This window comes from Belonocnema kinseyi, chromosome 5 (genome assembly GCF_010883055.1).
Source record: "Belonocnema kinseyi isolate 2016_QV_RU_SX_M_011 chromosome 5, B_treatae_v1, whole genome shotgun sequence".
Taxonomy (NCBI): Eukaryota; Metazoa; Arthropoda; class Insecta; order Hymenoptera; family Cynipidae; genus Belonocnema; species Belonocnema kinseyi.
The window spans coordinates 142197523-142223622 of record NC_046661.1 but is presented as its reverse complement, the minus strand read 5'-3'; the positions used below and the strand labels follow the sequence as shown (position 1 = coordinate 142223622).

The 26100-nt window shown below is 27.6% G+C and overlaps 1 protein-coding gene across 1 annotated transcript; it reads right to left on the bottom strand.

Annotated features, from left to right (window-relative positions):
* Positions 1 to 1780: 1780 nt before the first annotated feature.
* On the bottom strand, positions 1781 to 26094 carry LOC117172592. The gene is made up of 4 exons (XM_033360677.1): positions 26004 to 26094; positions 6617 to 6970; positions 6303 to 6537; positions 1781 to 2933 (listed from the first exon to the last, which is right to left on the bottom strand). Exons 1-4 carry the CDS (start codon positions 26068 to 26070, stop codon positions 2279 to 2281), a joined length of 1311 nt encoding a protein of 436 aa, XP_033216568.1. The 5' UTR covers positions 26071 to 26094; the 3' UTR covers positions 1781 to 2278.
* Between the last annotated feature and the right edge of the window lie 6 nt (positions 26095 to 26100).

Genomic DNA, 26100 nt, shown 5'->3' with positions numbered 1-26100 from the left:
TTACACATTCATCATCTTATTTAAAAATTCATTTCTTTGGCTACAAATTTAATTAAAAATCGTCTGTTTTGTTGAATATTTAACTATTTTTTTGCATATTATATTTTCTTTCATAAATAATTTTTTAACTGACAATGTATCTCTTCCATTTGAAATAAAATTATTTACTTGAAAATTCATGTATTTTATTGAATTTTCTTCTTTTTTTTAGAAAAATTAATACTTTGGGTTAAAAATTGATCTGTTTGTTTAAAAACTCATTATTTTTTTGTTAAAGATTAATTATTTTAGTTAAAAAATTTCTGTCTTTGATTACAAATTTAATTATTTTGTTGAAAAATCTTTTTTCTTTTGTCGTTAAAAATGATATTTTTTCACTCAAAATTTAATTATTCCAGTTTTGGCAGAAAATTGATGTTTTATAATTGATAATTTGTTCCTAGTTGAAAATTTAACTTTTTTTTGAAATTTTTTTTCAAAATTGATTTTTGTGTATCTTCCATTTGAAATTGAATTATTTGTTTAAAAATTTATGTATTTTGTTGAAAATGTGTCGTGGAAAATAATCTTTTTTAACTGAATATTTAATTATTCCAGTTATGCGGAGAATTGATCTTTTTAGTTAAAAATTCGTCTCTGGTTGAAAATTTAACTATTTTGTTGCAACTTCGTTTTTTTTTGTTCAAAATAAATTTTTTAACTGAAAATGTAACCAATCCATTTTAGCTTGAAAATGTATCTCTTTTATTTTGAAGTAAATTGTTTGGTTGAAAATTCATGTATTTTTTTTTAAATATTCAGAAAACTAACATTTTTTGTTTAAAAAATGACCTATTTGTTTCAAAACTAATTATTTTTTGTTAAAGATTCATAATTTTAGTTTAAAAATTTCTCTCTTTGGTTACAAATTTAATTATTTTGTTGAAAAATAATATTTTTTCGTGAAAAATGATCTTTTTTAACTTAAAATTTAATTATTCCAGTTTTATTCGTTAGTTAAAAAAATTAAAAAATCCTTGAAATGAAAATGTTACTGTTTTTTTGGCAGGAAATTTTACTTTTTTGTTGCAAATTCGTTTTTTTTTTGTTCAAAATAAATCGTTCAAACTGAAAATATAACTATTCCATTTTCATTTGAAATATATCTCTTTTATTTTAAAGTAGATTGTTGGGTTGAAAGTTCGTGTATTTTGTTAAAAAAAAAAAAAACATTTTTTTATAGAACATTAATATTTTGGGTTAAAAATTGAACTGTTTTTAACTCATAATTTTTGTTACAGAATCATCATTTTAGTTAAAAATGTATCCATTTGCTTACAAATTTAATTATTGTTTTAAAAAATAGTTTTTTTTGTCGTTGAAAATTATATTTTTTAACGCAAAATTTATTTCTAGTTTTGGTCGAAAAATGATCTTTTTTAGTTGAAAATTCGTCTCTGGTTGAAAATGTAACTGTTTTCTAGGAAATTAATTTTTTTTGTGATAAATTTTTTAACTGAAAATGTAACTATTTATTGATTAATATCTTTTTAGTCGAAATTTTATCTTTTTTTGTTAAAAATACAACTTTCCGATTAAAACTAATCCATTTTGATTTGAATATTTTTTGAAAAATTATTCTTTTTTCTTTGTTAAAATTTTATTTTTTGAAAAAAAATTGAACTATCTATTTCTTGTTGAAAAATGATATTGTTCAGTTGAAAATACATGTATTTTCTTAAAAAATTTGACTTTTTCAGTAGAAGATAATAATCATTTGGTTACAAATTTATTTATTTTGTGGAAAGTTCAATATTTTTACTGGAAATGCAAAAAATTAAGGTATTTAAATTGAATTTAATATAATACACACAATAATTTGGTGAAACCCTTGCTTTTCCGGCATTTTTACCTGTGAAGCCAGTGAGTGATATAGTTAAAAAAATCTTTTTTTGGCTTCTTTTTGTAGGCGGGCAGTTTAAAAAAAAGAACTTGAAAACTATGGTAATTTTAACCAAATAGACCTTGCTCAAGTAAAATATTTAATAATTTAAACGTAGACATTTTTTAAATTGTTTAAACTTTTAACCAGCAAAACGCGAAGCACTAGCTTTCAGCTACACGGAAATTTTGCCAGTTTACTTTTCTTTTAATTTGAAAGCAAACCGAATTAAAGTAGTTTATGAACTGAAGACACTGGAAATTGAAGAGTCTTGCTAATTTTCGTAATGCAAGTACACAATTTTCAAAATGCTAAAGCCTTCTATTAATAAAAAAGCACCTTTTTTTCTTTAGTAATTTAAACTCGACTTTCTCGAATATCAGCCAAAACTTGAAAATCACTCGGTTCCTCAGAATCGACCAAATCAACTTCAGATCGAGGTCTACTAATTAAATTTCCTTCTCTCGTTGTTCTAACATTGTTATATCTAACATCCAGATCTTCCCGTCTCCTTTCATTTTCCGAATTTCGAAAACTCTGATTGACTTCGAGTCTAAAGTTTGATTCAGGCTCGTGCCTGACTATATTTCTCGTGTTGATAATCTCGTTTTGAAAATTGTTTCCGCCTATGATAGTTGGATGCCTTCTTTCGTTACTCGAGAATTCTAGCTCTTCTCCGGAATTCGAACTAACTCGATTGTAGAGAGAAGAGATTGTGTTGATGTTGAGGTAGCTATTTACTCGCGGAACATCTTGTTCGTTTCGGAAACATTCCATTTCGTTGTTTAGATAGTAACCGTCAAGAGGATTGCTGATGAGGGAAGGATTTCGAGACAGGTTTGCACAGGCGATGCTCTGACCCGAGAAATTATTCGCCCGTGAGTAGGGACTGTTTATTGGATTTGGTATTATGTGTGGACAGCTCCCACTTCCGAGCGATCGCATCTCTAATTCTTCTTTGCTCCCGTTGTAAGCATTTCGCATGTCTATGTCGTAAGGCAGGGTAGCGAATCTGAAATACAATAATATCTAGGCTATTTCACTATAATATTGGTCCAATATCACATTCTAGATTTCAATCTTTCAGTGATGTTGGGTATATTATTACTTTCTAGATTGAAAAAAGGTCTCGATGGGTTTCTTTTATTTTGAGGGAGTTTTTGAGCTTGTGAGCTCCTTGGCATAATCTTTGGATGTGACGCCTCACAATTTTCGAGTGTTTCTAGAGCTCCTCTACCTTGCGCTCTGTCGACACTCGAGAACTACCAGGGGTGTTAGTTGAAGTTTGCCGGTTTTACTCATAGATGTCGCTAGGGATATGTATACATTTCTATGATTTGGCATCTATGTCATATTTTTCTATGGAAAATAATCTTCAAAAATATACAATTTCATTTTGCCAAAATAATAGTATCACAGTTGTTTACCTCAGTGAATATGTCGAGTTTCGTTCCAAGTAAATCGCATTTGCGGCATTCGTTGCTTTTCTTATTTCATCAAAAGAAAAAAGCAGTTGAAGCTTATCGATTGCTGGTAGAAACTTATGGTGAACATGTTCCAGCGATTAGAACATGTGAGACATGGTTTCGTCAATTTAAAAGTGGAGATTTCGATTTAACAGACAATGAACATCCTGGTGTAGCGAAAAAGTTCGAAGACGAGGAATTGCAGGCGTTATTGGATGAAGACCCAACCCAATCGCAACAGCAATTGGCACAAGCGCTAAATGTGACGCGAGGCGCAATTTGCCAAAGTTTAAAATCCATGGGAAAAATCCAAAAGTATAGAAAATGGGTACCACACCAACTGAACGATAGACAAATGGAAAATTGAATAACCATTTGTGAAATGCTGCTTGAACGGTTCGAAAGGAAATCTTTTCTGCATCGAATTGTCACAGGGGACGAAAAATGGATTTATTTCAAGAACCCGAAGCGGAAAAAATCATGGCTTTCACCTGGTGGGGTCGGCCCATCGACTCCAAGGCCAAATTGCTTTGGCCGAAAGACAATGCTCTGTGTTTGGTGGGACCAGTGTAGTGTGGTGTACTTCGAGTTATTAAAACCTGGTGAGACGGTAAATACGGATCGCTACCGACAACAAATTATCAACTTGAATAATGCGTTGATCGAAAAACTACCGGAATGGGCCCGAAGACATGGCAAAGTTATCCTACAACATGACAACGCACCGTCTCATACCACTAAAGTGGTGAAGAACACATTAAAAGCATTGAATTGGGAAATATTATCGCACCCGCCGTACTCTCCAGACCTCGCCCCGTCCGACTATCACCTTTTCGCATCGATGGGACACTCACTCGCAGAGCAGCGCTTCGCCAATTTTGAAGAAGTCGAAAAATGGTTCGTCAAATGGTTTGCCTCGAAAGAGAAAAAGTTGAGGATTAAGTGTTTTCTTTATTGAAAAAAACCGGCAAATTTCAACTAACGCCCCTGGTATTTCGTGCCATGCTCATACATGCCCAACTCTATCCTTTTGACATTTTTTAGTTTAAACCCTCCCCCCGATCATTAATATCTGACTCTAAAGGTCGAAAGATGAACAATAATAATTCATCATAGTAGCACCAAATTCTTCGTTTAGCAAAACAGTCCCACTTTACATGTGTCATTTCTACCAAAGATATTGTGAGCTCCTTGACATAATCTCTGTACGTGAAGCAACACAGTCTTCAAGTGTTTCTGGGGCTCGTTTAGCTTGCTCTAAAAGCGATATTCGTCGGTGTGACACTCAATGTCGTTCTTTGCATACGCAAAAGAAGCTCTATTGAAACTCGAGGACAATTTCATGCCACGCTCAAGGATCATGCAAAATTCTCTGTTCCTTTGATCAAATGTCGCTTCTAGCCAAACAGCCCCACTCTGCCTGTAGTATTTCTACCATTAGGCTTATGAGGTTCTTGGCATGATCTGTGAATGTGACGCCACAATTCTTCGAGTGTTTCTAGAGCTTATATAGCTTGCGGTAAAAGCGACATTCGTTGGAGTGTAACTAACATTATTCATACTTTTTTGTTAAAAATTCTTCTATTTTGTTGAAAATTTACTCTTTTTTTAAATTTAATATTTTTGTGTTGAAAAGATTACTGAAATCTTTTCTGGGTGAAAATTTAAATTAAAAATTTTTTTTATTAAATATTTATCTACTTTAAGATAGCTATTTTATTCAAGTCATTCTTTTTTTTTTTTTTTTAAATTCTATTGTTTTGTTGAAAAAGTAACTGCAATCTTTTCTGTGTGAAATTTCCAATTAAAAATAAGTTTTTCGTTTTAATTTAAAGTTCATCCGTTTCAGTATAAATTTCCTCTTTTTTTAATAAAAATGCAATAAAACAACTAATTAAGCTATTTTGCTTCGAAGTCATACTTTTTGGTCGAAAATTCTACTGTTTTGTTGAGAATTTATATTATGGTATTCAAGAATGAACTGAAACCTTTTTTGGACGATAGTTCTGCTTAAAAAAATTTGTTGCTTGTTTTTTAATTCATCTGATTTAGTACAATTTTCATTTTTTGTAAATACAATTTAAAATGCAACTATTTGGTAGAGAATTCATCTATTTTGTGAAAAATCCATCCTTTTGGTTGAAAAAAATTCGTCTTTTTAGATTGAAAATTCAATTCTTTTCGTAGAAATTTAATTTTTGTTAAGAAATTCATATTTTGATATTGAAAAGTCCACTGAAATATTTTTTTACCGGGAAATTCAACTATTTTTCCAAAACTTATCTTTTTGATTTAAAAATTCATTAGTTTTAGTAGAAATATCACGTTTTTTTAAAGAAAATGAAACTTTTTATTTAAAAATCATTCTTATTTGCTTGAGTATTTAAATATTCCGTTTGAAATATTTTTTCGAATCACTTTGTTAAGAATTTTTTCTGAAAGATTTATATTTTTAGTTGCAAATTCATCTCTTTGGTTGAAAGTTTAACTGTTTAGTCGAAATACATTTTTTGTTTTGTTTAAAATCAATTTTTAACTGAAAATGTAACTTTTGTGCAAAATTAATTTTTCGCTGAAGTGATATCTGGGATTGAAACAGGGATTGAAGCAGGAAAATTTGAAAATAAGAGTGTCTATAGTCCGCTACGTAATTTAAATACGGTCACTTGTGAGGTTCTGGGCATCATTTATGGATGTGACGCCACACAGTATACCAGTGTTTCTAGAGCTCCTCTAGCTTGAACTAAAAGCGACATTTGGCACGAGAAAGACAAAAAATATCGTCTTTTTTCGACTCTTTGTCAACAGGATTTTTTGTTCAGAATCTTATAATCTACCAAGTATCACAGAATGAAAAAAAATCCACCCAGCCTTTTTTTAGTCAATGAATTGTTCAGTTTAAATTTAAGAGCTACCTGTGAAGAAGAATGTCCGAATAAGAAGGGGGGACAATTCCTTCTTCTTTTCCGTAGATGCTCTCGTATGTTGGGGGTGGAAACCCAGCTAAAGACCAACTACTATCTTTACTTTGTGACTCCCCGTCAGTTGTTAGGACACTACCTTGACTACTCTGCAGTTGGTGACGAGTTACAGTTCTTGGATTTCTTTGTGATCTTATGACACTTTCACCTAGTTCAACTAGATCCAATCCTTGAAAAAGAGCAAGACAAAATGAATTTTCAGTTCTAATTTGAATTTCAAGCTTCAGCAACGTAGATTGAATACTTGCCTGTGTTGTCAGTCTGAAATTGACTAAAAACAGTTCCATCCACCACTAACATCCTTCCATGAGGCAGAAGAATTATCGTGGGAGTAGCGACCATCCCCTGATCACTGTTTCCCAATCGAACGTCGGTTTCCGGATCTTCCAAATGGCAACAACAATATTTTTTGCAGAGGTTTCTGCAGAAGGGGGTCCCCCAACAGCAGTAGGCAAAAATAAAAGAGAGGACAGCCAACATCACCAGGAGGGCCGCAACTCCTTGGCTTTGTTCATTGGCTGCTAGGGTCGAACTACTGGCGATACCAAATCCATCCTCAATTTCCAGGCTGATCTCAAAATGGGGATTGCGGTTCGTCTCACCTTTAAGATTTAAGAATTCTTGTTAGGTACGTGAAAGATCAAAATATACATGGATTAAAGAAGTTTATTATAGTAGCGCTCGATCGGTTTAACATTAAATCAATTCAAATCATATCTACGTTTAACCGTTTCGTAACCCCCAGATAGCAAAGTGTCCGCATGGAGCCCGCATGTTGAGGGCGCGACGTGCAGATCAATCCGTACGTCTTAAGGGCAAGGTTAGAGACAGATCTGTCAACAATTGAGTCGCATATACGCCGCATGGCGTTTCCGCATGCATGCGTCGCATGGCGTGTTAGCAATATATAGAGATAAATATTGCATATAATTACATGCTCACTACAGGTACACTTTTCCTGGATTTGAAACTGCTTAAATTAAAGCGTAAACATCCCGCAATATAACCGCGATCGGTTGCTGCACGAACTAACACGAACTGTGAGCACTCGACGAACTCACAGGACTTGCTGAAAAGATGCTTGCAGTATCCCGCGCATCTGCAAAACCATGCGTACGCACAACTTACATCCACGCGCGACACTTCAAACGACAGAGCTTTTTCTTAATCCGCACGTTACTCCAACACCTTGTCGCGATGACGGTCACATGCTGTGTGGCACATCGTGCACACCGTTTGCGGGCACAGTGAGGATTTACGTACGATCTGCAAGTCGTGCGGGCACTGTGTCGGTATTTCCGCAGACATATCGCGCTCTCACGCCGTGCGGCCTCCGTGCTGCATCACGCATTGTTATCTGGGTCTGTAGAAAAGTTCACTCGTTCAAACTATTCATCAATTTCAATTTCTTTTTTATTATTTAGAATAAGTTCAGACCAGGACCTGAAATTTTGGTAACTGAAGTTATTTTTCAAGCAAAGTTTTTAGTTCTCTAACTTAATATAACTATAATTCATTAGATCAATGGGGATGTGGCATGAAATGAGATAAACCTCTTTTTAGAAACTTGAAGCAGTGAATAACGATATGGAGAAAAGGAATTTTTGTTTAGGTTTCTAATACCTTAAACAAATGCTTTCTAGTTTACGTCTATTTGGTCGTATTCAAACAGATGTGACGTTCATAAGATACAACTAAGCACCAATCAGATTACTTTAGCCGCCATGTTACTTTGCAAAAATTGGACCAATAAGGTTTCGCGGTTTTCTGCTTGGTATTTAATTCTGATTGTCTTAACTGACATATAAATGCCTAAAAACAAGAAATAAAAAATGAAAGCCGAATCAAGCGGAACAAAGATATAAACAAAGAATGGATTTGATAATCAGCGAATTCCCTGATGAAGATAAATTATTAACCAAGAAATGCGAACGCACGTAGAATGACTATAATTGCGAGAGACTATTTCAATTCTATTCTTCATAATTATTATTAATTATTATTTAATAATAATTTATAAAAACCATTTAGCGACATTTATACAATAAAATTCATGTTTACAAACTATTTTTTTTTAATTTGCATAATTTAGGTAGTTTAAATTCTGCCACGAAGAATGACGTCGCACATATGTAGCCAATCTATGCGTTTGGCGAAAAATGCTGCGAACAGCAGCCATATTCAAACTTTATTAAGAAAAGAAAACATATTTCTTATTCAATAAAAAATTTTTTTCTTTGAATATGTTAATGAGCTACTAAAGAAGCAAAGCACCTTTTTATCTAATTTCTTACAACATCCCCATTCTATTTCCAATCAGCCAAAATTTTGAGAAAAGTCTCTGCAATGGTATCCGAATGATTTGGTATTTCAAAATATAATTCTATACCTTTTCAATTGATCTAAAGAAATTTGAAAAATGTTGAAAAGTGACGAAATTGCGCCCGTTTGTTTAAAATTCTTGTAAATGGATTTTCACAAAAACCCGAGCTTAAAATATTTTATTTTTAAATAGTTGGAGATATGTGCTACATATTTTCAGCTTTGTTTTAAAAAAAGGAAATTTTTATAAAGTGTGGTTTTGAGAAAATCCATGTTGAAGATTTGTAGAAAAAACGTTCGCGATTTTGTAATTTTCTTACATTTTTCACACTTCGGAGATCATTTTCGAATGATTGTAAAAAATCCAATTTTTTTTTAATAACTGAAGTACGAGATTTTTTATTTTTTCCCTGGAATGTCATATCGAAATACCAAATTATTTTGACACACGTAGCTGGCGGATTTGCAGTTTTCATATAAATCCATCCTTTTCGGTTGAAAATTCAAATGTTTTTTCTAATACTTTTTTTTGGGTTAAAAATTAACTTTTTCGTTGAAAATTCAATAATTTGGTGGAAATTTTTGTTCTTTCTTGATAGAAAAATGGTTCTTGGTTGAAAATGTAACTCTTGTTGAATAAATTTTGATCGAAAATTAAGTTTTTTTAATGAAAATTCAACAATTTCATCGAAAATTTATCCTTTTTTTATTGCAAATTCAACTTTTTTGTAGAAAATTGATACTTTTAGCTTAAAATTTCAACATTTTCTTTGATTTTTTTTTTCATTATTGACTGAAAAATCTTTTTAAGTTAAAAATGTAACGCTTTGTTTGAAAAATAATTTGTTTTGATGGAGAATTCAATGTTTTTATTGTAAAATGTTCTTTATTGTTTGAATTTAACTGTTTTTTATATAAAATTCCCAGATTTTGGTTTGAAATATCAACTATTACATTTTTCCTTAAAAATTATTTTTTGTTTGTTTGTCAATTTAAGTATTTCATTTTTGGTTTGATATTTTATCTTTTTTGTTGAAAATTAAAGAACTTGCTTTAAAGTTGAACTATGTGCTTTGTTAAAAAATAATATTTTTTATAAGGATTCGTGAGTTTAGTTTAAAATTGATCCTTTTAGTTATAAATTTAACTCTTTTGTTGGAAATTGGTCTTTCTGGGTTGAAAAATCAACTATTTTTTGAAGTTTTTTTTCTTTCTGGACTGAAAAATGTCTCTTGGTTAAAAATTCAACTCTTTTGGTAGAAATTTAATGTTTTTCGGTTAAAGCGCAACTGTTTGCATTTTTAGTTTAAGGATTTATCTTTTTTGTTTTAAAATTCACCTATTTGGTTAAAAGTTGAACTAATTTGTTAAAAAATAATGTTTTTTTTCAAAGATTTATTTATTTGGTTGAAAATTAATTTTGTTAACTGAAAATTTAACTATTCTATTTTTGTTTAAAACTGTCTGTTTTTAAATTGGAAATTGATCATTTTAGTTGAAAATTTATCTATTTTATTGAAAATTCCTTCCTTTTTTTGGGTGAAAATTTAATTATTCCTTGCATGAAAATTAATATGTTTTAGTTGGAAATTACGTTTAGTGCTTGAAAATTTAACTATTCAATTTTTGGTTTAAAATTTATCTTTTTGGTTATAAATTTAACTATTTTTATGAAAATGCATTCTCTTTTCATAGAAATATTAGCCATTGAATTTTTACCAGGTATTTTTTTTTTACCGTCGGCGTGCAGACATCTTGGTTCTCGACCAATTAGATATACCACAAACCAAGAAGGTAAATACGAGGGGTGTTCAAAAAGTAAGTTTCCCTAGTCTGCCGTTTTGCCCCAGCGCCATCTAGCGAGCTGGGGCCGAACATAGTTTTAGTTTAGGATAGACCGATAAGAGCGGAACTTAAGAACTTTTTTGTCAATAAAATATCGGACTGAAACTTGGGAAAAAATTATTTTCAAAGAAATTAAAACTGGAACCATTTTTTGACATATTTTCTTTGTAGTTTGAAATTTTTTGAAAATTGTACCTAAAGAGTACAGTGCGCGAAATTTGAGTACTTAAGTACCACAATTCAAGTACAGTTAACATTATTTGCGAATGTGAAAATAAAACATTTTTAATTTGGCGCCAAAATTGTGTAATTTTGTGATGCCACCGTAGCGCTATCGTCGAAAGAAGCTTTTCAATTTTTTTCAATTTTAACTGTGGCAACACTGCCTTCATGTGCCGCAAATAAGAAGAAGAAGTAGTTACAGTGCCACTGTCTCTGAACTTGGTTGACTTGGTTCGTACCTAACCTATACATTTTTTTGCATCGTTTATACCAGCCCTATGCCACTTTTTTGGAGGGCTGTGGAAAACATTTATCATGAGAGTTAACGGGTGCCGTGTGGCGGCGCCAGCTATGCAGTTGGCCTAGGAATCAAATATTGTACGGCGAAAGTGTTAAAAAAATGTTTTTCAAATAAAAATAATTTTTTTATAGTTCTGGGTGAAAGATAATAGTCTTTCAGATTTGTTATTACCTTCTGAATAACCACAACAAATCATTATTTTCATGCGCAATCAAATTAAACATATCATTATTTGTGTAATTTTTAAATATATATATGTATATAATATATATATTTATACATATGTGTGTGTATAACATAATTGGAAAAAAACTCGAGGTGAACTTTTGATAAAAATATTTCGGGTTTTCTTTATTTGACAATAACAATTTAGAGTTTAATGTTTTCCTTTTTTTCTGTAGGTAAAAGTTGCAATTCTTATTTAATTCTAATGCTGTATCGCTTGTTTTCTTCCTTAAAAGATTTTTTGCAAATCTCATTGGTAATTTTTATTTTTTTTAAATTATTTATAAAAGCCTATTGTTTACAAAAATAACGATTTTATAATCCCTAAATAACATTTTTTATCTAAAAACGTATCGATGAGATTTTCGGAGACTTTTACCTAAAGTGAGAGAGAAAAACAATAAACTGTAAAAGCTACTCTTAAATAAACAATAAAAATTGTAAAATAATTTTAAAAGTTCACCTCAAGTTATTTCAAAAAATAAGAGTTATAATTAATAATAAAATATTTTTCTCGATTTTATAAATCATTTTTAAGAACGTTTATTTTTTAGCTTGAAATAAATTTAGATCATGTTTAATTTAACAACAAGTATAATTAAAATTCCCTTTCCCTCTTAAATTTTAGGCTAAATTTCATGAAAATACTTATGACGACAAAAAAAATTATTGAAATGAATTCATTAACATTAATTAAATTTTGTTAACTATGTGTAATTTTAGTTCATTTTTTTAAACTTGAAATTTTTTATGCTACCATTTTTTTTAAATTCTGCAAAATAAAAAAAAACGAACTGGAATCTTCCAGAAAATAACTTTAAATTTTTCTAATAATGTAGAAAATATTGTTTGATTTTCTAAAAACCTTTCCAAATTCAGGAAAACCTTCTTTTTTACAAAATTGTAAAAAATCTACATTTTTCTCCAAATTTTTATAATTATCAAATTAAACATTTTTTAATAATGTTTTTAATATATCTGAACGTTCTAAATGTCTTTTAAAATTTCTCCAATTTTTCTTAAAATATTTAAAGACAAACAAATTTGCATTGAAGACTCCGAGATTATTTTGCGTAATTTTTTTGGAAATACTTTCAAATCTTTTAGAAAAATCATTTAACATTTTTCTGGGAATCTAAAGAAAATTTTGGTATTCTCTTGAAACATTCCATAATTTTAATCCAGCTTCCTGTTTCAAAATCTTCAACAATATACATGGAAAAATGGAATTTTTCACAAGTTTAAAAATAACTTCGAATTGTTCGAATAGCTGAAAATATTTATTAAGCATAATATAATTTTTTGTAATTTTGATTCAATTTTCGTTTAAAATCCCTTCTTCAAAATAAAGAAATCATTAAAAATGTTAACAGGAATCTTGGGACAATTCTATTGTTCTCCTAAAACCTTTAAAAATTCTTAATAGGCACTGATAGACGAGAATAAATCAATGTAAAATGAATAATAATCTATTATTAATATTCACGTAATATTCACAGTTAATATAAACAATAACATAATATTTTTTAAAAGAGAAGAACTTTAACAACAAAACGATATACCTATACACTTTTCTATCCCGATTTACAATCAAAACAAACGCACTTCGCTATTTTTTTCAAAATTTCAATACTGCGGATATTTGATCTAAAAGCAGTTTTTTCAGTTTTCTTTCGCTTAGAAAATGGAAAATGTCGAAAAGATCACTCAAAACATTAAAAGATTATTTAACATTAACAGTAAATTACTTTTAATGTGTTATTAAATTAAACGTTATTATTTTGTTATGCATTCGCAACGATCATAGGCCAACTGCATAGCTGGCGCTGCCACACGGCCACCGTCAACACATTGTACATTTTCAACTCAGGGTTCCAGGGGGCTGGTTTAAACATTTTAGATGATTTATTTTTCTTTCAGATCATTGAATAATAAATATATTTTTGTAAATTAAATGAGACATTAATAATAAGATTTTAAAAATTGAAACAAACTATTTTCTAAAATAATAGGGTTATGTTTTTGTTATAACTGTTTTTCTTGGTTAAAAATGGAGTGTTTTAACTACAAATTTATTTCTTCCATTTTTTTGTTCTAACTGGTAATTTTTATATGAAAACTCAACTATTTCTATATTTTTTGTTTAGAGTTTACTAAAAAAAAAAAAAAATGGGCTGAATTTTATTCCTGCGTGAAGCCTTGGAAATTTTGCAAGTTTCTTTGGACAAGCTGGAAAAGGGGTTTGTTTTCCGCATCACTCGCAGACTAGTTTTCGGCCATCTTTATTCTGACGTATTCTCGCGTAACTTTAGATACTTCGTAAAAATTCAATTATTTGGTTGAAAGTTAATACTCTTTTGTTAGGAATTAATTTTTTGGTTGAAATTTCATCTCTTGATTCAAACTAACTATTTTGTTGAAAATTCGTTGTTTTGTCCATTGAAATTTTTTTTACTAAAAATGTAATTGTTCCAGTTGAATATCCCATCATTTTAATTAAAAATTCATCTCTGCAGTCAAAAAAATGTTTGAATCAAACAACAAAATTTGTTTGAATTCATATAATTAAATCAAACTAATTTTTGGTTTATTTAAAAAAAAAGGTTTATTTCATTTTAAGAAATGACAAATATTTGCTTTATTGCTTGAAACAAATCATTTGTTTAGTACAATTTGTTTGATTCAAACAAAAAATTGGCTTTTATAGCAATGAATTTGTTTAAAATCTAAGCTAAGCTAAGCGTGCTAAAGCACTGCCGGCGGTTCCTGCGGTACCGTTACTCAGCCCTCTGGAATTCTGGTTGAAAATGTACTATGTGTTGACGGTGGCCGTGTGGTGGCGCCAGCTATGCAGTTGGCCTATGATCGTTGCAAATGCATGGCAGAATAAAAAGTCTTTGGTAAAAAAAGAACATTGAATTTAATAACTCAGTAAAAGTATTTAAATGGTAATGTTAAATAATCGTTGAGTTTTTTGAGTGATGTTTGCGACATTTTTTATTGTAAATCAAGGTAAAAAAGTAATCGGGAGCAGGACAAAACTAATCAAAGTAAATTTTACAAAGCACTAAATGATCAAAATATTGTTCAAGAATCGCGAAAGCTATTTTAAGGGATGATATCAAAATGAAGTGTTGTGGCAATGTTGTTACATATAAAGTGTATAGATATATCTTCTTATTTTTAAAGTTTTGCTCTTTTTTAAAATATTACTTTATTGTTAATATTAACTGTAAATCATGGGCATTATTTAATTTAATCAAAAACAATGTCTTTATACGTAGATTATAAAAAAATGATATCTTGATATATTTTCAAATTTTCAATAATAAGAAAACTAACTAAAATTATACATTGCAAACATATTTAATTCATTTTAATGAATTCGTTTAAAAATTTGCTTTCCGGAATAAATCTTCATAATATTTAGTTTATGATTTAAGACGATAAAGGAATTTTTATTATACTTGTTTTTAAATTGAACATCAACTTAAGGGTCTTATTCTAAAAAAGAAATCACATCATAGGAACTAAGTTTTCAAAATAATTTGCAAATTACTACTTTATCCATATTACATTGATGTATTCTCGCCTATCAGGACAATTAGATTTCGAATTATTGATTATCATTATTCTAATCGAATCTACAGAATATAATAATTAATTAATGTTTATTTTCATTTAAAATGATTAAATTATGTGCTTTAAAGAATAATTCACTGAAGCTTTTTGAAGGTGAAATTTTATACAACACAGATAATAAGATTTTGGAAAAAATTCAAAATATTCAGATGTTATTTTAAAGGGTTAATTTTATTATAATTAATTAATTAATTATAATGATTAATAATAAATTATATAATAATTAATTTTTTATTTTTATTTGCAGAAGTAAAATTTTCTCACAATTGCTGGTTGAATTTCAAAAGATTTCTTTATTTTCAAACAAGAATTCTAAAAGAAAATTGAATGAGAATTACAAAATTACAACAAGAAAATTCTGTTATGCTTTATAAATATTTAAAAGTATTCAAACAATTCAAAGTTAATTTTAAACTTGTAAAAAATTTCATTTTTTTTATGTATATTTTTTAAGACTTTGAAAAAGGAAGCTGAATTCAAATTACGAAAGGTTTTAAGAGAATGAAAAAATGTTGTTTAGATTCCCAGAAAAATGTTTAATGTTTTTTTTTAATTAACTTTAGGATAATTAAAAAATAATGGTTAATTTGAAAATTATGAAAATTTGGAGCAAATTGTAGATTTTGTACAGTTTTGTAAAAAAGAAGCTTTTTATGAATTTGGCAAGGTTTTTAGAGAATCAAACATTATTCTTTAGATTTTTAGGAAAATTTAAAGTTATTTTCTGGAAGATTTTAGGACAATTATTTTATTTTGCAGAATTATTTAAAAATTGTAGTTTAAAAAAGTTAACTAAAATTATACATAGTGAATAAATTTAATTAAGTTTAATGAATTAATTAAAAAATTTATTTTTTCATCATAACTATTGTCATGAAATTTAGCTCAAGAATTAAGAGGAAAAGGGAATTTCGATTAAAAATTTTTTTTTAAATAAAACATGAAATAAAGTTATTTTAAGCTAAAAAATCAACATTGTTAAAAATGATTTATAAAATTGAGGAAAATCTTTTATTTTTGGTTATACCTCAAAATTTTCATTGTTTATTTAACAATAGTCTTTAGACTTTAAATTTCTTCTCTCTCACTTTAGGAAATAGTTGCAACAATTATTTAATCCTAATGCTGTTGAGCTTATTTTATTCCTCAAAATATTCTCTGCAAATCTCATTAGTACGTTTTTATTAAAAACTTTTATTTAGTGATTATAAAATCGTTATTTTTGTAATCAATAGGTCTTCACAAATAATTTTTTTTTCAATAAAAACGTACCGATGAGATTTTACCTAAAGAGAAAAAGAAAAACATGAAACTCTAAATAGTTATTGTCAAATAAAAGGAAACCCGAAATATTTGTTTCGAAAGTCTACCTCGAGTTCTTTTCCACAATTATTTATGATTAACATTAGCATATTTTTCGCTATTTTAAAAATCATTTTTAACAAGATTCATTTTTTGAACATAAAATAACGTAGGATAATAATAATAAATAATAATAATAATAATTCATTTAATAATAAATAAGGAAACAAATTGCGTTCATTAAAAAAAATAATATTTTTATTAAAATATTTGAAAATCCGAAATGAATTTAAATTAGTAAATAAAAAATATTGCAATATATATTATATTATATAACAAAAAATAATGTAATATTTACACTATTTTCTTTTCATATATTTAAAAATTGCACTGGGATATACGTCTAAAAGCAGTGAATGTTACGATTTTCAAAAATTATTCTTAATTCAAAAGATTCAAAAATCCTAACGATTATTATCTTTTACTCAGAACAGGACATTTTCGCGGTGCATTATTTGAATTTTAGGCCATCTGCATAGCTGGCGCCCTCACACGGTGACCGTCAACTTTCATGACAAATATTTTCCACAGGTCTCTAGAAAAGTGGCATGGAGCGCCGGTACTTAATCTAAAATCTAAATGAATCCATCCTGTGATTTATTTGGTGGCATTTTTTTCGGCCTTGTGTTATTATAAAAGTTCTGGTTTACTGTAAAACTTAAAATTAATTGAAAAAATGTGCGCAATCTCTCAAGTGTTGGAACTACTTGAATTTTGGGACTTTTACCTTGGATATAATTGAAGATTTCGGAGGTGAGTTAGTTTCAATTCTAACCTCATTTCTTTATAAAGATGATTTATTAAATCAATCATGTTTTTGATCTATTATAATTTAACGAGTTTTCCTACTTTTACATGCACGACGATAATAATGATTAGTAATAAACATATTTTTAGCGTATACGTTATTTTTATAAAAAATGCTCAATTTTGAGGTTAAGTGTAAAAAAAAGATTTACTTGACGTGGAAAAAATCTGATTAATTTAACAAATGTATATTCAGTGTAAAAAAGAACTTTATTTAAACTAACCAACAGTTTATTTAAACCAAACAAATAAAGGAAAACAAAAAATTTATTTTAATCAAACATTTTTTATCAGTGTATTTGTACGTTAATTTTTTTAACTGAAAATTTAACCATTTCATATTTGTTTGACAATTTATCTTTTTTAATTGAAAACTCATGTGTATTTTTCTCAAAAATGACGAATTTTACGATTTAAGAAGATCTTAAGAGATTTAAAGGAATTTCAAGTTTTTGTCCAAAAAATTTCCAAATATTTTAAAGGAATAATAATTAATTAATTGTTGAATTTCCAATTGTACATTTTAAAGATTTAAAGGCACTTAAGAGAATTTAAAAAGATTTTATGGAATTTTAAATATATTTCAATAAACTCAAAGAATTTAAAAAGATTTGAAATATTTTAAGGAATTTAAAAAGATTCTAAGGTGTTTTCAATAGACTTAAAAAAATTTCATTCAAGGATTTGAACCATGTTGCGGTATTTTTGAATATTTCAAAGAATTTTCAAGATTTAAAGGGATTTCTACATTTTTTTAAACATTTCCAAGATTTGAAGAAATTTTCAAATATTTTAAAGTTTTTCCAGAAAATTTTTTAATTTCTTAAAGATTTTGGAAGATTTTAAACGATTCCAAGGAATATTAAATAGATTTCAAACGATTTAAAAAGATTTTAAGGAATTTTCAATAGATTTCAATAAACTCAAATAATTTAAAAATGTTTTTAAAAAAACTAAAGTTTATGGGATTATAGATTTTAATCATTTGATAGAATTTTAAAGTATTTGAAATATTTTAAGGGGTTAAAAAAGTATTTTTTAAAGATTCAAAGAAATTTCTAAGTAAAAAAAAAAAAATACATTTTCCACCAAAAAGATTAAGTTTTAATAAAAAAAAGTTCAATTTTTAATTTAAATGTTGAATCTTCAGCGAAAAAAAAATTAATTTTTAACCAAGTAGTTTGAATTATTAACGAAAAAAGATAATTTTTGTTACTAAAAAAAGACAAATTTTCGACCAAAAAGATTAATTTTCAACAAGGAAAAAAAGAAAGAAAAATTTTGGAAGAATTTCATATGGGATTTATAAGATTTAAGGATATTTTAAAAGATTTAGATGAATTTCAAAAAAAATTCCAACATTTACAAATTATTTGGAATGTTTAAAGGGATTTTATTGTATTATTTAATGTATTCCAAAGATTTTATTTACAAAAAATGAAGAATTTTTTAGGATTTGAAGAGATTTTCAAATATTTTAAGGTTTTTCCAGAGATTTTTAATTTTCTTAAAGATTTTGGAAGATGTCAAACGATTCTAAGGATTATTCAATAGATTTTTAATAATTTAAAGGTTCTTAAAAGGATATTTTATGGGATTTAAAAAGATTCTAACAAATATTTAATTGACTTAAAAAAAAAAATTTATAAAGGATTCAAAATGTGTTAGGGTATTTTCAAAGATTCCAAGGAATTTTCAATAGATTTCAATAAATTGAAATTTGTTTAAAGCATTTGAAATATTTTAGGGTATTTTTCAATTTTCCAATGAATTTTTAAAAGCTTCAATAATTTTAAGGAATTTTCAACGAAAAATATAATAGCTTAATTTTGTCAGTAAAAAAAAAAAATTGATAAACCTTTGACAGCAAAAAGAGCAATTTTCAGAAAACAAAAAAAAAAGTAATTTTCATTTAAAAAGAGGAATTTGCAACTTAAATTGGCAATCTTCTACCGAAAAGTCCATTTTTAATAAATTCAGTAAACATTTAAGTAAGTAGTTGAATATTCATCCAAAAAATTAATTTTTTACAAAAAATGTAATAGGTGGCATTAAAAAAAAAAAGTTTTAAATAAAAAACAGTCAAATTCAACCGAAAAAGACAAATTTTCATATCAATAGTTGAATCCTTCACCAAAAAATACTTATTATTAAGCCAGCAGTGAGACCCCCCCCCCCCCCCCCCCCCCCCACGAATGAAATTTATACGATGAGTTAAATTTTCAACCAAGAAACATTATTTCGTAAAAAAAAACAAGAATTTTGCAATGAAATTGTTAATTTTTTAACCTAAAATGACGAATTTCCAACAAAAAAGTTGAGTTTGCAACCAAAAAGTATAAAATTTTGTTAAAATTATTGATTTTGCATAAATATAATTAAATTCGCAAAAAAAAAACAGTTATATTTTCAATAAAAACAAATAAAACTTGTATCCAAAGAGATGAATTTTAAACCATGAAATTTTTCAACCAACAAATACTTTTCAGTCAAGAAAAAAAAATTAACCAAATTGTGGAATTTTAAATTAAGAAAGACGATTATCCGACAAAAAAGTTCGATTTATGACCAAAAAGAATAAAGTTTTATTCAAAATGTTGGATTTTCATAAAAAATTAACATTTTTAAAGAAATAGTTAGATGAATTTTAAAAGAAATTAGCTAAATTTTCAACCAAGAGATATTTTTCATTTAAGAAAGATTTAAAAAAATTTGAATTTGCAACCAAAAAGTAAGATTTTGTTAAAATTATTGATATTTCATAAAAAATATTTACATTCGCAAAAAAAAAACAGTTATAAATTTAATAAAAACAAATAAAGTTGTATCCAAAGAGATGAATTTTAAACGAATAAGTTACATTTTCAACCAAAAAATATTTTTTATTTGAGAAAAATTTTAAAAAATTGGAAATTCCAACTAAAAGAGACGAATTCACAAAAAAAAAACAGTTGAATTTGCAACCAAAAAGTATAATATTTTGTTAAAACTATTGATATTTCATAAAAATAATTAAATTTGCAAAAAAACAGTCATATTAAAAAATAATAAAAGTTGTATGCAAAGAGATGAATTTTAAAACCAATAAATATAACGTTTTATTAAAAATGTTGAATTTTCATCAAAAATTAAAATTTGTTAAAGAAACAGTTATATTTTTGATAAAAAAAAAATTTTGTTTCCAAAGAAATTAGTTTTAAACAAATAAGCTAAATTTTCAACCAAGAGATATTTTTCATTTAAGAAAGATTAAAAATTTGAATTTTCAACTAAAGAGACTAATTCAGAATAAAACAGTTGAATTTGCAACCAAAAAGTATAACATTTTGTTAAAACTGTTGATTTTTCATAAAAATAATTAAATTATCAGAGAAACTGTTATATTTTAAATAAAAACAAATAAAAGTTGTATCCAATGAGATGAGTCTTAAACAAATAAGTTAAATTTCCAACCAATAAATATTTTTCTGTTGAGAAAAAAAAAATTTAACCAAATTGTGGAATTTTCAATTAAGAAAGACGATTATCCGACATAACAGTTTAATTTGTAACCAAAAAGAATACCGTTTTATTAAAAATGTTGAATTTTCATGAAAAATTAAAATTTGTTAAAGAAACAGTTATATTTTTGATAAAAAAAAATTTGTTTCCAAAGAAATTAGTTTTAAACAAATAAGCTAAATTTTCAACCAAGAGATATTTTTCATTTAAGAAAGATTAAAAATTTGAATTTTCAACTAAAGAGACTAATTCAGAATAAAACAGTTGAATTTGCAACCAAAAAGTATAACATTTTGTTAAAACTGTTGATTTTTCATAAAAATAATTAAATTATCAGAGAAACTGTTATATTTTAAATAAAAACAAATAAAAGTTGTATCCAATGAGGTGAATCTTAAACAAATAAGTTAAATTTCCAACCAATAAATAATTTTCTGTTGAGAAAAAAAAAAATTTAACCAAATTGTGGAATTTTCAATTAAGAAAGACGATTATCTGACAAAAAAGTTCAATTTGTAACTAAAAAGAATAAGGTTTTATTAAAAATGTTGATTTTTCATAAAAATAATTAAATTTGCAAAGAAAATGTTTTATTTTTAACACAAATAGGTTTCAAACAAATTTTAAATAAATAAGTTAAATTTTTAAATAAAAAAGGAAAAAATTCAACCAAATAGTTGAATCTGTTTCGACAGTTGATGGCTTTTTTAAAATTAAAATTGTTGAATTTCCACGAAAATAAATTTACAAACAAACATTTGCATTTTTAACAAAAATATATAATGAATAAATATAATATAAAATATAATAAATAAATATATATAACGATAACGCAATAGCGCCGTAACCTTCCTGAAACGCTCGTCCCGCATATGACAATCGATAGTCCATGGTAGCTTTAATTTGACCCGTTCTTGACTAGAATTCTAAATAGTGAAAGTTATGTTGCTTCTCTGACCCATCCACATCTTGTATAATCTAAAGGCTTACATAATCCCCGAAAATCGAAAGTGTTGCCGATTTAGCAACAGTCGCAAAAAATCGACAAATTCTTCAAAGGCACGATCCTCTATTTAATTATTATCTTGAAATTAGAAAAAAAAAAATCCACAGAATTTCTTTCACTTTATTAGGATCTGATACTGAACCAATAACTTCCCCAAAAGAAGAAGATGCAATACAACTTCCTCTAATTAAATTTAAAAAAACAGGGGTTTCAAAAATCGAACAAAGTGAACCAGGTAATTCCTAATGACTTAATGTCAGGGCCGCCTGAATCTTTTCCAGGTTGAGTGCGTAATATTGCGCAATACACTTGACCGAGTACTCGCGCACTGCGGCCCTTCTGTTGCGAGAATCACAATCGCCTCCCGTCTCTTAAGATAAGAAATTGCGTCTCCTGAATAACTTCCAAATTGGAACACGTAATATTGCGCAATACACTCCAGTGAGTACTCTCGCATTGCGACCATTCAGGGGCGATAGTCGCAACCGCCTCTAACCCGTTAAGCTAAGAAACTGCGCCTCCTGATTCGTTTACAATTCGAATGCATGATATTGCGCAATATGCTCGACTGAGTACTTGCGCACTGCGGCCATTCAAGGGAGAGTGTCGCAAACGCCTCGTCCCCTGAGCTGAGAAACTGCGTCGCCTGAATTGTTTACGATTGTAGTGCATACTATTGCGTTAAATGCTTGACCGAGTACTCGCGCACTGCGGCCCTTCTGTTGCGAGAATCACAATCGCCTCCCGACTCTTAAGATAAGAAACTGCGTCTCCTGAATAACTTCCAAATTGGAACACGTAATATTGCGCAATATACTCTAGTGAGTACTCTCGCATTGCGACCATTCAGGGGCGATAGTCGCAACCGCCTTTAACCCGTTAAGCTAAGAAACTGCGCCTCCTGATTCGTTTACAATTCGAATGCATGATATTGCGCAATATACTCGACTGAGTACTCGCGCATTGCGACAATTCAGAGGCGATAGTCGCAACCGCCTCCCTCGTTAAGCTAAGAAACTGCGCCTCCTGATTCGTTTACAATTCGAATGCATAATATTGCGCAATATGCTCGACTGAGTGCTTGCGCACTGCGGCCATTCAGGGGAGAGTGTCGCAAGCGCCTCGTCCCCTGAGCTGAGAAACTGCGTCCTGAATTGTTTACGATTGCACTGCATACTATTGCGCTAAATGCTTGAGTGAGCACTCGCGCAATGCGACCCTTCCGTTGCGAAAAACGCAACCGTTTCTCGTCCCTTGAACTAAGAAGCTAGGCCGCCTAAAACATTTACAATTTAAATGCTTAATATTGCGCAGTATACTGGACTGAGTACTCGCGTACTGTACACCTCGAGTGTATTCATGACGTTATTTTTGAGAAAAAAAAGCTTAAGATCTTATTTTTAAATACTTGGTTTTTCAAAATTAATTACAAAATTAAGCTTTTTTCCTGTTTTCAATTATAGTTTCGGAATTATAATCACTTTTTTAATGTCCTCGATTTATTATTTAAATTGATTGATTGATTGAAAATGATTAAATATACTTCAAAACGTGAAAATTGAATTACGTTTAAAGTGTCTTTATTTAACAAAAAATAACTTATTTAGAAGCGTGTTTAATTTTTTTTAAATTGCAATATAAAATCGAATAACAATGATTCTTCATTTACAAAAGTAGCTTTATATTATGGTATTGAACTATTTTGCAAACTATTTTGCTGAAAGTTTTTAAAATTAAACTCATGTTGAAAAGTCGTATTTTTTGTTTGTAGTATGAAATACTAAATTTTTCGTTCAGAATTCATATTAGAATAAAAGATTAATTATTTGTTCAAAGTTAAAATTATTCGTTAAAAAATAATTTTTTGGTTGAAGGTTTATCGTTTTTATTCAAAATTCAGCCCTTTGGTTAAAAAATAAGTTATTTTGTTGAAAATTTGTTTATTATTTAGCTAAAAATCAATTTCTTTGAAAAAAATTTAACGATTCCAGTTAAATATTTTATCATTTTGGTTAAAAATACATCTGTTTGGTTGAACATTATTTTTTTCACTAGAACTTTAACTATTTAATAGTTAAAAAATTATCCTTTTTAGTTAAAAATTTGTCTTTTTTCTAGAAATTAATCTTCTTGGTTAAAAATTCAGTCATTCTCCTTAAAAAAAAAAGAATTTTAGTTGAGATATCATCTTTTTGGTTTAAAATTCATCATGTTATTTTAAAATTGATCACTTTTTTTTGAAAATGTACCTTTTTTTTAATTAGTTTTTTTGTTGACAATTTATTTTTTTAGTTGAAAATTCATGTATTTGATTAAAAAATCACTTTTTTTGGTAGAAAATTAATTACGTTTGGTTGAGAATTCACCTATTTGATCATTTGAAATAAATTAATTTTTTTCTCCTTATTTTTCATCAAAAAAATTATTTTCAATTAACTTTAAGTAATATTTTTTTCTATTCTTATGTTTTGCAACATAAAAATTATTTTCAAACATACTTTCTGAATAAATAAACATGAAAATAAAAATAAATAAAAAAATTATTAGAATGAATAACACCCGTGAAATTCCATGAAATCTAAGGATATTACCTGAAATACTATAAAATTTATTAAAATGCTTTGAGGGTCTTTAAAATCCCTTAAAATCATTTAAGTTCTTTAAATCTTTTAAAATTTCCTAAAATATTTGATATCTTTAGAAATTTTTAAAGCTCTTAAAAATTCCTTGGAATCTTGAAAAATACCGTAAAATATATTTCTTTCAATTAATTGAAATCCATTAAATTTTTTTAAAATTTAAAACTAATTTTTGTGACTGCAAATTCAACTATTTCATTGTTTGACAAAAATGTCTATTTTTTCATAGAAATTTAATTTTCTTGATTGAAAATTTATCTGTTTGGTTGAAAATGTGACTATTTCGTTGACTATTTATTTTATATGATTAAAAATTAATTTGTTACTAAAAATTGTTTTTAAAAAGTAACTTATAAATTAAAACCTCATCTATTTATTAAAAAATGTAACCATTTTGTTGTCAATTTAATTTTCTTTTGTGTTTAAAGTTTATTTTTCTTACTGAAAATTTATTTGTTCTTTTTTTAGTTGCATATGTATATTTTTTAGTTTAAAATTCACGTATTTTCTTGAAAATTCAACTAATTGGTTAAAAATTTATTTTTTCGACGAAGATTCATCATTTTAGTGAAAAATTCACTTCCAACTGTAAATTTAATTATTCTATTTTTATGGAAATTTAATCTTTGTAATTGAAAATTTGACTGTTTTGTTTACAATTTATTTTTTTACTGAAAAAAATTTAAAGTTCCTTGAAATTATTAGAGCTTTTAAAAATTCCTTGGAATCTTGGAAATTTCTGGAATCTTTAAGAATACCCAGAAATATTTCAAATTCGTTAAAATTCTTTCAACTTATTGAAAACTATTGAAAATTCCTTAGAATATTTGTTAAAAATTCCTTCAAATATTACAAATACTTTTAAATTATTTAAAGAACTTAAAAATTCCTTCGAATTTTTTAAAAAAACTTAACAATGTAACATATTTTAAATCCTAAAATTATTTTATTTTTTAAATATAAATCGAAAATCCCTTAGATTTTTTTAAATTCCTTAAAATATTAAAAAATTTTTAAAATGCACCTAAATATTTCAAATCTTTTAAAATTATTTGAGTTTATCGACATCTATTGAAAATTTCTTGAAATCTTGTTAAATAGCTCAAAATCTTTAAAATCCTTTCCAGTCCCTTTAAATTATGGAAATATATTGAATATCCCTTGGAATCGTTTAAAATCTCCCAAAATCTTTAAGAAAATTGAAATTCTCAGAAAAAACCTTGAAATATTTAAAAATATCTTCGAAAAGCTACAAAATCCCTTCGTCCGAAATTCTTTGATTTGTATAAAAATATTATAAAATGTTTATAAATTTCCTATATGTATAAAAATCCTAGTAAAATTCTTTGACATTTTTTGAAGATATTTGGAATCATTAAAAGTACCTTTAAATCCTTATAAATTAGACCCAAACCCCGATTTTGTAACCCCCGGTTTTGTAATTCGTAAAAAATTTTGGCCCCCGTAATTTCTCAGGGTGCAAGTGGCGGTTATGACTTGCCTCGGAAAGGCCGCAGTACGCGAGTACTCAGTTGAGTATATTGCGTAATATTATGCACTCCGTTTGAAAACCCTGACTATTTATGTTTCGATTCACCCGATTTAGTGACAGGTTCCAATTGTTCCAAATTTTCTATTTTTACTCATAAAAATTAAACTAAATGATTTTACTGCCATTTTATGATATTTGCAAGTATGTAGTAACCTTTTCTAAGTTTCATGAAATAAGGAAGAATAATAATTTTAAAAAAAAATTAACGAACCTTGTGTGATATTGTAGAAGCTGGAGTCCGATGCCTCCGTTACTCTGCTTATTGTTCCAAAAATCATATTTATAACAGCTCTATCAAAAAACACTTA

What these genes read in the sequence shown, in the direction of transcription:
- LOC117172592 (XM_033360677.1), bottom strand. Translation starts at nt 26,070, where the DNA reads ATGATTTTTGGAACAATAAGCAGAGTAACGGAGGCATCGGACTCCAGC. An exon ending in ATTTCAGACTGACAACACAG is followed by an intron (nt 6,538 to 6,616) that starts GCAAGTATTCAA and finishes CTCTTTTTCAAG; the next exon opens with GATTGGATCTAGTTGAACTA. An exon ending in TCGGACATTCTTCTTCACAG is followed by an intron (nt 2,934 to 6,302) that starts GTAGCTCTTAAA and finishes ATTGTATTTCAG; the next exon opens with ATTCGCTACCCTGCCTTACG.